An 18282-nucleotide genomic window follows, 5' to 3' on the forward strand; every position below is an offset into this window, starting at 1 on the left:
ATCTTGCCCCATGCGACTTTTTCCTTTGGGGCTACCTAAAAGCGAAGATTTTTCAACACCAGCCCCGAACCATTGACGAATTGAAAGCAGCAATACGCCAAGAAATTACAGGAATATCGCCTCAAATTATTGCTCGAGTGATGGAAACTTTTAGAAATCAGCTTCGAATGTGTATCGAAAAAAATGGTCGCCACTTGGACTCTGTAATTTTCAAAACTCAATAAAAACAAATGGCATAGCATAAATTTTCAGTTAATAAAAATAAAATCTAAATAGCATTTACAATGGCGTTTTTATTAAAGATTAAAATGTGGGAGATCATTTTGCCGGACCCTGTATTATAACAGATTACATTTTTATTTTTCTTTAGTTATCATAAAAACATTTTCATAAATAAAATATTTAAGTCTGTATGTATTAAAATAACATTTATTTAATATATGGGAACAGTTCTAATACATAAGTTTTTTTCTACATTATTGCTACATAATAACAATTATAAAATTAGTAGAAGTTTAAATAAATTATACTAATTACAAGTAATAAACTGCGAATATGTACATACATAAAATTAAGCATATCATAAAGCAGTATCACAATTTTATTAAGTTGATAATTTAATAATTAATTACATTTTGCTAAAAAAAACCTCATCCCAAAACAAAAATAAAATAAACAAAATAAAATTATAAACAAAACATTTTCAATTAACTATAATGTTCTGTGGAATAATCAATAATTATAAAATACTTGCTTATAGTAAGTTAATCAAAATAAAATTTGTATTACTTATTTCTAAAATATTGTAAAAGAATTTCAATACTGTAAGAGTTTATTTTAATTACTCATTATTTGAATTGTGAATATAAAGCGACTTTACGACAGTACATCTTTTTACAATTTATGCTCGATTAGGGAAGAGTTCATCAAAAGTAAACTGTTTAACTATGTTATTTCCGAGGGTAAGTATTTGTTTAGATATTTCTTCTTCAATTGATGGTGTAACCTTGCTGATAAATTCTTCTTCATTGCTGCCGAAGAAATTGCTAATAATTTCGTTTAATTGAGTTGATTGGTTTTCGTTGATATCAAATATATAATTCAATTTTTTTAAACCGAGCTTCAAGGTGATTTTTGATAGATATACGTATTTTTTATCATTTTTGGTTACTAGTTTCATGTCTATTTCTGCTTTTGCTCCCATGTCATCTGTATAAAAGGAAACAACATATTAAATATATATATTACATACTTACTGGCTCAATTGAATATACAATATAATATATTATAGGACCGTATATGTGTGATAATACTATAGAAATCAAAGCCTTAAACGATCTAGCTGGATTTTAAATTGTATAATTCTTGTGTGAATTTATATACTATGTAGTCTCCAGAAACGCGCGCCGAAATAATTTTTCTTGAAAACGCTAACTTTACTAAACTACTGCAATAAAATCACAATCAATTAAATATAATTCAAATTAAATATAAATTCGAAGTTATTCGAGCCTGGCTAGTTAGCTTAGCCAATTCGTCAAAAGAATTATGTAATATACGAATTGGCGTAAGCTAACTAGTCAAGCTCGAATAGCTCCGAATTTGTATTTAATTGAAAATAATATAATTTGATAATGTTAGTAAACAGAATTGCATATTAAATTTTTACGATTTATTAAAGTAGATTTTTGTAATTTTTTATTTTATTTTAGCACATTAAATAAATACATACCTGCAGTAAAATAAACCGATCCTTTTTGAACAAAAGGCAACAGTACTTTTATATCGAAATCATAGGTACCATTTAAACGAACGTGTTTAAATAACAAATCTATATTGAAATGAAGTTTATCGACATCTATATGGAAAGAATTTATAGTAAAATCGCAAAGCTCAGTTATTTCTGCATCTTTAAGATATAATTTGGCATTATCGGTGTCAGAAATAGTTATTTGTTTTATAAAAAATGGCACAAGTGGTGGACTATTCAATTCCGGTATTCCTTTGCAGATCAAATCCTTTAAATTATCAATGCTGTCCATGATGCATTTATCGAGATTCGGATTTCTGAGACCACATACGTGAATATAAGAGGCTGTAAAGAATATGAATTAAGTAATTATTAAGAAAATTCATTAACTTGTAACTTTTGGATGAAATTATTAATTGGATAAGTCTACGTTAAACAATAAAATTTAAAATAATATGCATTTTTTATTATGCAAATGGATTATATTAAAGACCATTTATTCCTGATATGATTTCTAAACTATTTTAATATTTAAAAACGATTCTTAACGTATAATATACATTTTTTGTTTGTACATGTATATATAATGTTTTATAACATTATATATTAGGTGTTGGAATTAATTCGTAGCGTTTTACAAGTGATGGGAAGTACTTTCATTAATGTATTTTTTAATGCTCATGTGAAATAAATAACATTCTTTCATTAAAAAACGCTACGAATTAATTCCAACACCTAATATAATGTATAAATGTATAAATATATAATGTATATATAATGTATAAATAATTTTTTACAGTATTTAAAACTTTTGTTTACTTTCATAAGTTATTATGTATATTATATTCTACATTTATATAATATTTATATTAATAGAATATATTATATTAAATAAATATATTAAATAAATCATATTAAATAAATTATTTTAAGTAAAACATTAAACTGAAATAAAAAAATCTTATTATGTAAATTACAAAATAAAGATCATAACAATTCTAGCTTTAAACAATTAGATTTAATATTAATAAAACAAGTTTGCACACTCAAGGCTGTAATTATGCCTACATGCATACAGATTTAATTTCCATAATTTATTTGGAATTGATTTTAATCATTCAATTAGTTTCTTTTACGTCTCTGAATACAAATATAAATCGCACAAATTATAGAAATCATTTCCAGAGAGCATGATATCTTAAAGAAGTTTAAAAAACATTAAAATTCTTCTGTTATATTTTAAAAGCTTTAAAAGCTCTTAAAATTATCAAAAAATATTAGATATGATCAAAACTTATTATAAAACATCTTTTATATATCTTTTTTATATCCTATAAGATGTTTTTTAGACATTTTACATATCTTTAGATGTCTGTTAGGTACCTTAATTTTTATACAAAATTAAATGAAATTGTATTCCAAATATACTTTATTTATTTTTGTGAAGCTCAATTTTGAAGGTCCATCTTCAAGTAAAGGTATACGAATCAACTCGAATAAAATCGAATCGATTCAATTCGTTTTCGAATCTGAGAGATTTGGAACCGAATAGGTTCGGAATTTCGAATTATTGGTTCGATTTCAAATCACTCACCTATTTTATTTGTTTCATTTATGCATGATTCTTTTCTATATCTTTTGCAACAAATCTTGTATCAGCGCGTACCAATTCTTGATACGCTTATTCATCGACAAAGCCGCTCGATTATACTTTTTTACGATTAATTTATAAAAAAAGTAATGCTATATATTATTCGAAATGCTATTAGGTGTTGGAATTAATTCGTAGCGTTTTTTAATGAAAGAATGTTATTTATTTCACATGAGCATTAAAAAATACATTAATGAAAGTACTTCCCATCACTTGTAAAACGCTACGAATTAATTCCAACACCTAATATTTTCACACACACACACACACACACACACACACACACACACACACATTTACTTAAAAAAAACATAACTGAGGTAAAAGAACAAATTTAGCGCAGCAGTATTAGTTTTAAATTAAATTTTAACTATAGAATAAATAATCGATAGTTTTCCTTTAAAATATAATATATTGTAATCACAATTATTATTTATTTGTTTATACGCACTTTATAGATATTATTTTATATAATAATTGAAACAGATTAATAAAAGCTAATTTAAAAATAATGAAGTATTTTCAATAACCTTCTACATTTTTTTAATAAATGAAATTTAACAAATGAATTATTTTTAATTTATAAGTATTATTAAAAAATACACAAAAATATATTGTACTAAAAACCCTGCTAATAAAAAATAAGATTTTTAATATACTTTTGTTATATTGTTTATTTTGTTAATATGTATATCTATAAATTTAAAATGACTTATTCCTTTTAATATAATTTTTTCCGGTTTTTTTTTAGCTTTTAATATAAATCCAAAAAAAGTAAAATCGAATTTGATTTGTTTTTGAATAAAAAAGATTTGATTTTATTCGAAATGATGCATAATGATCTAAATCAGTTGCGTAACGCGAAAAAAAATCCCAAAAAAAATTTAAGTATTTAAAGCGTTTTATATTATTGTAAACTTTCCAAAATATTAAAAATTATAAATTTTCGTCCGATAATGTTAATTTACAATAACATATGTAGTAAAGTAATTTTGTTTATATTCCCGATCATTAACATACGTCGCGACAGCTTTAATGACCCGTTATAAATCGTTAATATTTATGTAAGATGTGTTGTTATTTATGATTTTATTGGAATGACGGACTCCCAATCAAGTAATTTTTTAATGGGTTTTTATATTTAGTGCTGGATTTAATATTGATTACTGCGTATAGGTTAATAGTTCAATATTTTCTTATAACATTAAACTTTTCAAAATCGGATAAAAAATTGCAGACATTTGCAGATGTTAAATTTTAGTTAAATCTCATCATTTTTTTATCGAGAAATTCGTACTGAAAAAATAAAATCCACATATGTACGATTTATAAAGTTATTATAATTTTTTAGTGGGGGTATTCTAGGAAACATTTAGAATTATTCTTTTAATAGTACAAATAATTCAACTAAAAGAATTTTGTATTTTAATGTAAAAGAAAATATAAATACAGATTTACTTTCAGATATATTATTGAAATTTATGAAAAATGTCGAAGGTCGTTAGAAAAAAATGTAGCTGCAACGTGAAAATATTCAAATCTACATATAGTAAATGGAATTTAAATTTTGAGACTTTACCTGTAAGTATACTGTAAAAAGTTACATGATAAATTATATCATTAAGTCGCCGTTATTGTTTCTCAAATATGTATATGTGTTATTTGATTATGACAAAAAGTTAGATAATACAATATAACGTGCAAAAACAAATTTTATTTTAATTGGTTTAATATTGTAATATTATTATTTAAAAAGAATTATAATTATTATTACTTTGTGCGCAAACGAACTATCGGTAAAAGTAATGTAGGCAAACAATGATGTAAGCTACCGATTTGTAGGTAAAAGAAACCATCTCTTTATTTTAAAAGTATTTCATTAACTTGTTCTTTCCAATTTCTCTATCCAATAATGAACAATAAGAACAACGATTATTATTATCGACAATGTTATTAGTTTGTAATTTTTATTCCAAATTTTGTGTTTCAAATAGTGTTACAAATCTTTTTTTGTAGCATGATGTAGCATGATATCTATAACACGCGTCACATAAAAAAATTAATAAATGAGGAACAGGCTTTCAAAATGCATTTTGTCCAAAATTTCATTTTTTTAATTAAAGATGGCATAGTGTTCAATTGAGAGACTCATTTTAAGCTATTCTTTAGACATTCTAAAAATTTTTCATTTCTACACCACCAATTTATATGCTGAAAGAAATCTTGATATTCGAAGTGCATTATGTCCTTTAACTAGAAACAAACAAAATATTTGTTCAACATTTTTAGCAACTGTTTAGCAATTTTGTTGGACATTTCACATCTTATTGGCAAATTGTTATTTTCTGTAAGATGTAAAGTTTTCTTGTTGCTTTCTTTCTGAAAATTTCCTGAAAATTATAAATTTTGGACAAAACGCATTTAGAAAATCTGCTCCTCAGGTGATAAATACTTTTACAAACTTACGTATTTCTGCGGCAGCATATGCCGTCATAAGTGCGAAAGTAAAAATTACAGCAAACATTTTTTAACACGAAATTTTTCTGATCTTTTAAAATGACTCACGAACAATTGTAATTGATACACGACGGACTAATCAAGACTAATCTACACAGGTGCGCACAACCTCTTATATACCTACCACTTTATTTTAAATTGCTTATCAATTCTTGCTCTTTTTTTAATGACACGTGCATTAAAATATCGTGAACTTTGTCTTTCATTCGTTTTGTCATATATACACATGTTTATATAATTATATGGAAATTGTATTGTAGGAGAATAACTCAAGAAGAAAATTAATTACAATAAAGAATGAGTTGTAAAAAATCCATTTATGGAAAAGAACTAGAAAAAAAAACCAGTATAGAAAGCAAACAATATTCTCGTTTAGGAGCGATGTATAATTAGTCATTTCCTTGCCCTATAGTCATTATTCACAAGTTTATATTAATGCCATAGTCATCTAAATTGTATTTGCGTGTTACATTTAAAAAAGAAAATGGTACAAATGGTACAATAGATGTTTTCTTTTTATGAAATGAAAAACAAAAATATTTATATTTCAATAAAAATTAATTAATAACAATACAAATAATTATTTTATTTAAATAAAAATTCATTTTTCAAATATATGTTAATTAATATTATAAAATAACTTCTAAAATATATTATGCCATAAAACCGTTAAAAACGATATATAATTTATTCTCGAATTCAGAATAAAATTTTTTAGTTGTAATGTTATATGCTATATAATAAAAAAAACAATTGAAGAATTATACAAGACACATATACTTATATTAAAATTTATATATATTTTGGCAAATAAATAATGCTCTTTTTTTAAAGTTGATTATTGATCATTCTGATCAAGGAAGTTTTAAAAAAATATTTTTTTCAAAAATATAGAATTGCTATATTATTTTTTTATGTGACATGCTATAGATATCTTTCATACTACTAAAAAATATAGAATTGCAAGAATATAATTACAAAAATTGACTTAAGACATAATCATTCTTTCTTTGAACAAACATAATAATGCTCGCTTAGTTTTTATTGTAAGTTTATATATATATATTTTGATTCTTTTTTTTATTAATTTTTTTAAATAATAATAAATTATTACATAATAATGAGATTATCAAAATAATATTTATTATTCGATCAAAAATTTAATATTTACGTTGAAAAATTTATTTTTTCTTTATTCTGATTTTGAGATTATATTGCAACACGGTAGTACTTACGTAAGATTTAATTGTAGCATAATCATGATAACTTCATCTTTTTCTAGATTTTCCACTCGTATACATTACGTGCATGATGAATATTTATAGTCAATCTTTATATAGAATGATATTGAAATAAATTAAGTCTGCATTAAGAATATTATTATTTTATTCATGCATGTATTAAAATATGTATTTCTGTTTGGATCAAAATCAATTGCAAATAATTTTACAAACTATATAGGATAAATCTTATTAAAAATATATATCCTTAATTTTAGAAAAAAATAAGGGTAATGTTTTTTTAAATAATCCGAAAAATTAGTAAGGACGCTTGCACTGAATGCAAAAGATCTGGATTCTATATCCGACCGAGATAATATTTTTCGCAATAAGATCATTTTAATATATTATTTAACGTTATTAAGATCTTTCTAAGATATCTATAAGCATCAAATTATAAATTGCTAATCAATTTAATTTATGATTACCAATAGTTCAATAGGATTTGTGTTTCAAACCCAAAAAATTAATTCGGTGCTCAAATTTAAATGACTACATTGGTAGTACATACAGTATATATAAATTTACATGGAATATTTAAGCACTTAAGATTCAGTTTTACTGTTAAAGGTATTTATTTTCCTTACATAGTTGTATTCACAATCCTAAAGACATTCTTTATTTAATACTAAAAATGTTTCTATTTAAATAAAAATTTATTCGATATACACAAGTAAAGAAATACAAAGAATTTTTCTAATGAAAAAAACTTACTTCATAGTTAAACGTTGTATTAACATTTAATTATTTCATAGATATCTAGTTTTGTAAAAAAAAATTCTCTTCGAGAAATATCTCGCGATATCAGCGATAAAATGTAAATACAAAGTTAAGGATGGCAATTAAATTCTTCCTTCTTCTAAAAAAAAGCAAATTGTATTTTTTTGTTGCGATTTTATCGCAACATTTTTTTTATCGCTTTATTTCAATTCAAATTTTCCTCCTAATTTTACATTATTAATTACAGACAGACAACAAAAAATCTTATTACAGAAGTGATTTATTACTATATCTTATTATTCAAGTGATTTATTACTATAAACTTACAGTGTTATTTACATAACAACAAAAGTATTATTTATTATATAAACACTTAATTATATTTATACAAGTAATAAATATTCTCCAATAAAAAGAATTATCATTACAGAGAATCGATATTACATACGCAGAATTTAAAAAAAGTTTTAGAACGTGACAATTTAAATTATGTACATATCTACATAAAATTAGGAAAGATCGAAGCCAATTGTCATTGTTTTTGATTATTAATTTTTTTAAAAAAGTGGATACCTGATTTATATACGTTAAATATTATATATGTTATAATATATATGTTATTATATATGTTATAATATACCTACATCTTTTGGGTATTAAAAAAATATTACTTTTGAAATCATCAACAAATACAAATTAGTTATTCAATTCTAATGATACTACGAAAATGTGACAATTAGTGTTTTGGATTGCTTGTCATGTTCTAGGATCGACAGTAACATCTTTATTGCAATTTTTATTTTAATGTTACTTCTATATAGTAATAGTATTAGTACAAATAAAATAGTTATTTTAATCATAAAAAAAATACGTAATTTATTTTTATACTATAGTTTCTAAATGAAAAATAAAAAAATATATATTTATACGAAGCATTATATAATATATTAAATATATTATATCTCATATCTCAGTAGGAAGGTCGGTTCTAATTTACTATGTATTAGTGCGTATACATATGTGCGATGTGTAGAGAAGAACAAGGGAGGGGAAATGAAATGATAGACTCATTGTCGGATTCGTATTTTATAATTTGTATTTACATTGAAAATGACCCGATTACGATCGTTTGTAGTAGATTGCATAATTGTTATTAGTATGTTAATTATTTAATCTTTGAACAGTATCATTAAAAAAATATACCAATGGTAACGTCGGTATGATAAACCGCTGTCATGTTTTTATTAATTTTATAAATTCTTTATAATGAAGAATGTTTGCTCAGTATCCATAGTAGGTACGTACATTCATACACACATACGCTCATACGTACATATGTCATACATGTTATATGTATGTATGTACGTATGAATGTGTGTGCGTATTTACATATGAACGTATAAATATATGTACATACATTCTTCATTATTAAAAAATTTATAAAATTAGTAGAAACATGACAGCGATCTGTTAGATCGACATTATCATTAATGTATTTTTTCAATAATAACTATTAAAGGTTAAATAACATATTAATAACCAGGAAATGAAAAGTTACTTTTTAAAAGTAACAAGTTACAGTTACTAGTTATCGATTTTTAAAAGTGACTTATTACAGTTACCGTTACTTAAGAAAGTAACTCTCTGATGCTTTTTTAAAATCGATATCATCAATCACAGCAGACAGGTACGTTTCTAGTCTTGAGCGCTATGAATAGCATGTGTCCAATCGAACCGTGTCCAAGCGTGTGCAAAGTAACGATAAAAATAACTAAAAGAAGTTATCGTTATAAAAAAAATGTAACCGTTGCAGTTATAAAAAAAAGAGTAAGTTATCAGTAAAGTTACCCAAAAAGTAATTTTTAATTGTAATTTCGTTATAAGTAATAAGTTACTTCCATTCTCTGCTAATAATAATTGTGCAATCTATTATAAACATTTTAATCGTAATCGGATTCACTTTCAATGTAAATACAAGCAAATTATAAGATACAATTCCGAAAATAATTATATACCATTTTGTTTATTTAATCCCTGCAATTATTTCTTCTGCTGCGGCTTCCCTTCCCTTGTCCCTTTCACACCCATATACGTACACACGCATATGCGCACTAACACATAGTGAAGAACATAGAACCGGCCTTACTCATCTCGTTTATCACCTGACTCCATTAGATGACAGTCAATTTTAATATGTTTAGATCGATATACATACTTTAGAGAATATATTTACAGATATATTTATTATTTCAAATTTCACATTTTGGTCTCTCTACTCCACATAATATTTTTAGTAAAAGATATTGCATTCATAATCTTTGTCAGGATAATGATATTAATTATAGCAGAAATTGTCTGAGACATGAGTATTTTTTATGAATACAAGGATATCTCAATTAATAACGCTAAAGACTTGTTAGACAATAAAATTTGTAATAAGAAAAATATATTCATCAGTTTTAAAAGTCGTAAATAATGTACATATATTATACAATGCTTTTGATGTAAACTATTTTACATAATAAATTCATATTGTATCAGCAATTACAGTTACAAAAAAAGATTTTTCTGTTATTTGCTGATTGAGCATTATAAACATTTTGACAATCAACCTGTACGACAAGGCCTTGGTCTCCCCTATATAAGAATTACTTATGTACATGTATATAAAAGTAATATTTTAATCGTTAGGTACCAACAAACGATATTTTCTTCTTTATCTTTTTTCCAACAAAGGATATTTCTCGCTGTATGTGTTTCGAACTTAAAGTTACCATATTTAACTAGAAATTATATTTCAAAATTATCTGCAATTGATTAAAGTAATAAAATTGCCACAAACATATTCTTTCCAACTTCATATATTTTTATATGAAATTTAATAATATTATTTGGCATTATTCAGTTTTACTATGTTAAAAGATAAATTCAACTCATTAATATATCAAAATACAAAATCAATTTAAAATGTCTAAGAATCGGTTGTTCGGATAAATTATGTGGTTATTTTTATCTACTAAATAAACAAAAAAATAAAAGAGTAATAGCAAAAGACAGTAACAGAGTAAGACAGTGAGTTCAAGTTTACTAAAACCTGGAACAATCGAAAGTTTGATAATATTGATTTTGATTTATTTAAATATTGTAAAAATCATGACTCTGAATAATCATGAAAAGATTTTAATCTCTAATTATTATTTAATTAAGAATTATTAACAAACAAAGTAGAATATACAATCAAGTACGATAACGTAATGATTCCCAAAATTCCAGACAATTCATGTTTCTTCTGGAAATATTTGCTCATAATTGGAACGGGCTATATTGTTAAAAATTGATATTGTTATTCTAGAAGTTCTCTCTTCCATTGCTGATTTAATAGCATAAATAATTTCTTCTTGATTATTGTATATGACATCGTTCAAAATTGAATGCAATTGAGCTAATTCTTTGCTGTCGTCAAGGAACTTATATTTAAATGATTTTATCTCGAAAACGTTGTTTACTTTCGAAGCAAATATATGTTTCTTGCCATTTTTAGTTATCGTTTTTAAATCCATGCCTGCCTTCAGTCTTACGTTTTCTGCAAAAAAGATTATAATAATTTTAATAATGTAAAATAATACTTATTTAGATTTTTGGTCCTAAAAAAAGTTGCCTTCTCTCCAAATTTTCTTTTTATTCTAAAGTAAGATGGATTATTTTACCTATAACAGTCTCAACTGAACCCTTATTCGCAATACGCGTCAGCAAACGTATATCAAAATCATACGTAGCGTTGAAGTACAGCTGCGGAAGTAAGATGTCAACATCGAAGTGGAGTCTTTCAGGGTTTGTTTGAACGGAATTTACAACAAGATCACAAAATCCATATAAATTTAGATCTTTGACATAAAGTTTAACATCATTTGTGTCAAAAATAACTATTTTATCAAATATCAGTGGTTCATTTGGTGGAATGTTAAACTCTGAAAATCCTGTGCAAAGCTTATCTTTCACATTTTCTATGTTTTCTGCAATGCATTGATCGTAGTTGGGATCCTTGCGGCCACAGACATGAAAGTAGGAAGCTATAAAATATATAAATCATTTTCTATAACTTACAATTTTAAATTAAACTGCTTATACGAAAGATTTATACGTTGATAATAGATTTAGAATTTTAAAGAAAGCGTCTTTTGAATTTTATAAGTTTTAAAGTTTTAGCAAGTTATAAATTTAGTAATATATTTTAAAATACTTTCATTTGAGTTTCCTTAAAATATATTTAGGATAACTCCAACAAATACGCCGTACTAGGATTTACGCCATCAGAAAAAATAGAAGGAATGGAGGTAATTTTTCCAACTGTTCTCTGTTACATGCCTTTATGTTATATTAGTATTGTGTTATGATTTCAGCTTCTTACTGTAATAAATAACGCCATTATAAATTATAATCTACAAAATCTATAAAATCATTACTGTAGGGCGTGTAAAAGACTTAGTGGTTATTTCGTGATACATATATGTAGTGGAATAGTAAAACATATTGTATAACAAAATACAAGTGCTTTGCTTTCGTATTCTTTGTTTAGTTTGTTGTCTTGTATATCCCACCTGTTTGAGATATACAACATTTTTAGCGAGCAGGATTTATGCCCAAAGCATACACAAAGTGCGCAGATTGAATTCAGTGTATTAAACGCATTATATAAAATATGTACTTCTGTCATAGCACTTGTAGTATATGTAGGAAGATTATAATTATTATTTATATTATTTCATATACATATTTACTATTCTTATTCTTTAATAAAAGTTTATAAATACATTTTATAAAGTTACTGTATTATTTTACGTCTTATTTATATGCATTATTTGTAAATTCCTCCCCCCCCCCCTCCCCTGAGTAGCCATATATCTTACCCCTGTGGGATATACGGCAAAAATGCAAGGGTTTCAAAAAGTTTATTTTTTAATATGAAAAATAAATATTTTGGATTTCTAATATTTTTTTCATAGTAGACAATACAAAGTTTTTACTGATATAGTTCGTTCACTTTAAATAGTACTTTAAATAATACTTAATAAATTAAATTTTTGATAGCGTATATACCAGAGTTACCCTATGGAAAAATATGACGCTTTCGAAGATTTTAAACTAATTCATACCACTGTTAAAAATATTATGAAATTAAAATTACACTACTACTTTTAAATTACACAAATTGAATTTATATTTAATTTTATAACATTACATTAAATTTAACATATCTATAATTAAAAATATATTTGTATACATGTACATAAAATTTAATGCATTTTTCATAAAATTTTACGAAATTTAATGTACTTCTAAAAATTTATGTAAATTTACATGTAATTTAATGCACATGTTTATTACATTTAAGATTGATGTAATTTAATTTTCAGTTAAACAGTTAAATCATTCATAATTTTTCAGCTACTTCATGATCACAAGTTTCCATTACGTGTTACTTATTCATTACAACATTTCTAACAGTATACATAAGTGACAAAAATAAATGTAAATACAAAAAGCAACATAGAAGAGATTGCAAATTTATAATGGAAACAAAAGAGAGAGATATTTCTTGTTTACTTACGTAGTTCCGCTGTAATACATGTTGTTGTAACTACAAAAACAAAGACTTTCCAAATATCGGAAAACATTTTCCAAATATCAAAAAAATTAAGAAATGTCAATTTTTTTAAGATTTACTTATTAAAGAATAATTTTATGGCAACACATTAAGACTGATCTACACTAATCTATGTGAACTGATGAAACTTATCTGAAGACACGACAGTATCTCGGCGCTATATATATGCTATAGATGAAGGTGACTCAAGTCAAGATGACTTGAGAGATAATATATTTTTTGTAATTAAATTCGAATGTGATATCGATCTAAAAGTCACTGAAATGTTTAAAAAATTACTTTACATATTTAGAATTAATTATTAATAAAAATTAATTATAAATTAGGATTATTTTTTATGTGGTCATTAATTACGGTTTAATAATAGCGATAAAAAATTCAGAAAAACGACAATTTGACAAATTGAGTTTTTTAAATAAGAGACTTTAGCTTAACTCGGTAAAATTCTCAGTTGTTCATGTATGAATATATATATATATATATATATATAAACATTTGTTACAAATATATATACATAATCATGTACAAATATTTATAAATATATATAATTATATATAAAATATGTCCATACAATTTATATATCCTTCTTTCATTTGTAAAATTATTTTTAGTGTACTAAAAATAATAATAATAATGAAAAAAATATTTAAAATGATTAAAAAGATAATTTTTGCTTTGTTTGTCTTCGAAAAAAACCAAGTTTGTAAAAATGTAAATGAATTGCTCATATATAATTACATACAAAATTATAAACAATAAAATAAAAACAAGATAATCAATAGGCTCTAAAGATAAATCTAAAAAATAATAAATAAAATGCCAATTTGAGCCAACACTGGTTATTCGTGTGTATTTTATACCATTTATTCAAAGTGAATATTATAACGTATACATTTCGACCTACGGTTAAAGTCCTCTTTAGTATAAAGAAATTTACTTAAATTATTAATTACAGAATTATATAATGATTAACAATCCAAGAAGAAATCAATAATAAAAAATTTTTCTTTATACCATTTATTCCTAATATTTCTAATAAAATCTAATTTCTTAAAACATGTATCTTTTATACGTATGGCTTATAGAGGCATAAATAAGCTCAATAAATTTATCAAAGTCCAGAAAGATGTGTTACCTCAATCTTCTCAATGTAATATATAAGATTTACTGTAAGGACTGTGATGCGTCATATGTTGGACAAACAAGCAGATGCCTTAAAACGTGCATAAGTGAACGTGCATACCCAAGCAGAACAACAAATCACTATGATATCAAAATAATGTCAAAATGACTCCAAAATCATTAAAAATCATTTTTCAATCATTTTAATGTCATTTTAATGTCATTTTGACGTTATCGTGACTTGTTGTTCTGCTTGGATAGGAATCATATTAACAGAAACACGATTCAATTCGGTTATCACACAACATAGGACTTATTTCATGAATTTGATTGGGATAACGTACAAATTTTAGACAAATAGCAAATTTTACAAAGATTGTTATCAGGCATGATATATATTAAAAAACAAAAACTAGGCTTGAATTTACAAAACGATACATTTTCTCTTGATCCGTTATATATAGATCTATTTTTAGAGACGTAATGCTTCCAATCTGTATTTATCCTTGGTTATTTATTATTTATTATTTATACTTATTGCCTTGTAAGTACATTGTCCTCATTGTTTCTCTTAATTTTCATTTTACATTCGTCTATCAAATAGTTACTTCATGTCTAATAATTCTTAATTTTGTTTTATGTAAGTGAACTAAAGTTTGATTTTTAACTATTATTTATATTAACTTTTTAATTTATTCATAATTGTACACAGTAAATGGAACAGTCTAATAACATGTACAATAAATCTTATAGAAACAGTTCAATCTTGACAGTTATGTAAATTCATTTTATCATATTTTTTGCGGATAATTTCATATTAGCAATTTAAAATATATTTTTTAACTTTTTTTGATCGGCCAAAACAAAAAAATCTCTTTCTTTTTCAGTAAACTTAGTAAAATTTTCAATCCATCTGAATCCGTATTTAAATCCATAAAAATAAATTAGATTTCATATAAAAAAAAATGTTTATGCATGTGAAATTTTAAATAAATTAACGTAGTAATTACATGGAATTCTGCAATCATTATTTTAAAACTTTTATACAAAAAATGTACGCTAGCTGTATAATAAAGGAAACGTATTAGTATAAAATATACATAAAATTAATTAATTTATATATTTATATAAATATATATTTTATATATATATATATATACAAATATATAAATTATTTATATATTTATATATTATTAATTAATTAATAAGGAATTTACATATGTAACATTTATTGTACATATTTTCGTAGTTCTCTTTATGTTTCTTTTAAATGTTTCTTTTAAATTAAATTAAATAGAATTCGTGATATATTTTTACAATACAACTTTTTTTTAACTCAATTGAATTAAAACGAAAAACTTTTTATTCATAATTCTGAATAAAATAGCATTCATGATACATTTTTAAATGAAACAATGGATTTTCTACTCACAATTTTTAAGAAAATGGATCATAATTATTAAAAGAAAAACTTTTTTTTATTCAATTGGATTAAAAAACTGCATTTCCTATTCAGAATTTTGAATTTAGCAGTATTCACAATGTATAGAAATGTTTGATATTATTTTTAGATTCAACTGGATTAAAAAACTACATTTCTTATTCAGAATTTTTTGCAGTATTCATAATACATCTAATGGCCGATATTATTTTTAGATTCAACTGGATTGAAAAATTGCATTTCCTATTCAAATTTTAAATTAAGCAGTATTCACAATACATATATAAAAATGCTATAATATTATTTTTAAATTGAAAAGCATAGAAATATACTCCATATCATTCCTATAAATAAATAAAAATGCATTCAAGATTGAAAAGGATTCATTTTAACATTCATAAATCCGTATTTCTGAAAATCTGAACCCATTTTAATCCATTTCAATCCATTCTCGTTTGTTGGGTTCGTCATGACGTGTCATTTAAAATTAAACAATACAAAGACATAGAAAATGGACTGCGCAATCCCTATCTAAGTAGTATTCAAATGTGGTCGACAATAATGAGAGAAAAGGATCATGGAAGACGGCCAATCTCCTCTCATTCTCTCTCCCATTACGCCATTGAATGGAAAGAGATGATCGTCTTCCACGGTTCTTCTCTCTTACTTTTATCGACCATTTTGACACATAGATCTTGCAATTCTCTATGTCTTTGTTACAACAAGGGAATTAACAAACAAATATTGAAAATAAATACAACTAAAAGTATCAACCAATATTTATAATAAAGTTCGGAAGTCAATTTTGTTTAAACAATCAATTTTGTCAACAACCAATAAGAAGACATACGAATGGTGCCAGTACTCCGTGTCCATTTTTTAATTAAGTCCATTTTTTTGCATATAGATGTGAGACATTTCGAAATTTAATCGTTTTTTTTTATTTTATTGAGAAATCTCTGTATTAAAAGAATGTTGACATTCTCCTAATGGAATTCATGATTAAAATTAAGTCGATGTTTTCACTGAGTGATTTCTATTACTACTGTTAATGTTGTTTCAATGCTCAGATATTCTAGTAATTTTCAACTATTTCACTTTATTAACTAATAAAATAATGATCTGTTTAGCTAATTAAACAAACTCATAATTCATCTATTTATGGCTTGTTTCTATATCAAATCAAAAACGAATTCTATAACGAATGCAAAAATAAGATTCTTTTTTTGTATAATAAATTGCGTAGTTTATATAATAGTGATTATATTATTGATAATATTACATCATTTTAAATGTTTATAATTTCCTAAATCTTTAATAGTTTTATTTATATTATTTGTTCTTTTAATTTTTTTCATAATACAATTTTAAATTTTAAATTGGGGTACAGCGTAAATCGCCATACTTGTCTATAAAATAGATCATGAGCTAACTTTATAATGTTGCTTTATAATGTCAAATAGCTTTATTGGAGCTGAAAACAATCGTGCATATATGGAAAAACTTTTGAAAAATGCATATCACGTTACATATTTGCATCTTGCAGAACAACGTAATATGCATATAATTCAATAAAAATGTTTTATAACAAAGTGAAAAGATTCTGGAATACAATTAATACTACAAATTTAAAATGCCTCTTACGGTCGAACCTGGATCTTCATTACTTTAAATAATTCAATCTTGAATTACTAATATACACTATACGGGTGTCTGATAATTTTTCTGACGGAATTCGTGGATATGTAGAGCAGACTAAACTGAGACGGAAAGACCTCTAACATTTTACAATTTTCGAAATAGCTAACGAGATATTAATCTCTAAAGATTATGCGCGTCCGCTCGACCTACTAATACGCCAGGCGTACACCCAGCTAGCTCGACATGCGGGCCGCGGGGAGTGGGAACGACTTGGCAAGCGTGTCGTTCGAACCATCCGCGCAACTATTCTGTTATATGCCTTTATGTTATATTAGTATTGTGTTATAATTTCAGTTTCTTACTGTTAATATTAATGAAATTATTGTGAGTTGAATCGATTTATCACTGTGTTAAGTAGCGCCATCATAAATTATAATCTACATAAAATGATTACTGTAGTGCAAAAGACTTAGTGATTATTTCTGATACATGTAG

The 18282-nt window shown here is 24.8% G+C and overlaps 2 protein-coding genes across 2 annotated transcripts; both read right to left on the bottom strand.

Annotated features, from left to right (window-relative positions):
- Positions 1-413: 413 nt before the first annotated feature.
- On the bottom strand, positions 414-6035 carry LOC105149407 (uncharacterized). The gene is made up of 3 exons (XM_011061791.2): positions 5868-6035; positions 1733-2095; positions 414-1209 (listed from the first exon to the last, which is right to left on the bottom strand). The coding sequence occupies exons 1-3, from the start codon at positions 5923-5925 to the stop codon at positions 902-904; spliced, it is 729 nt and encodes a 242-aa protein (XP_011060093.1). The 5' UTR covers positions 5926-6035; the 3' UTR covers positions 414-901.
- A 4312-nt stretch (positions 6036-10347) lies between these two features.
- On the bottom strand, positions 10348-13740 carry LOC105149409 (uncharacterized). The gene is made up of 3 exons (XM_011061793.2): positions 13527-13740; positions 11626-11988; positions 10348-11501 (listed from the first exon to the last, which is right to left on the bottom strand). The coding sequence occupies exons 1-3, from the start codon at positions 13591-13593 to the stop codon at positions 11197-11199; spliced, it is 735 nt and encodes a 244-aa protein (XP_011060095.1). The 5' UTR covers positions 13594-13740; the 3' UTR covers positions 10348-11196.
- Between the last annotated feature and the right edge of the window lie 4542 nt (positions 13741-18282).

The sequence above is a fragment of the Acromyrmex echinatior genome, chromosome 12, assembly GCF_024713525.1.
Source record: "Acromyrmex echinatior isolate Ae372 chromosome 12, ASM2471352v2, whole genome shotgun sequence".
In the NCBI taxonomy this organism is placed as follows: Eukaryota; Metazoa; Arthropoda; class Insecta; order Hymenoptera; family Formicidae; genus Acromyrmex; species Acromyrmex echinatior.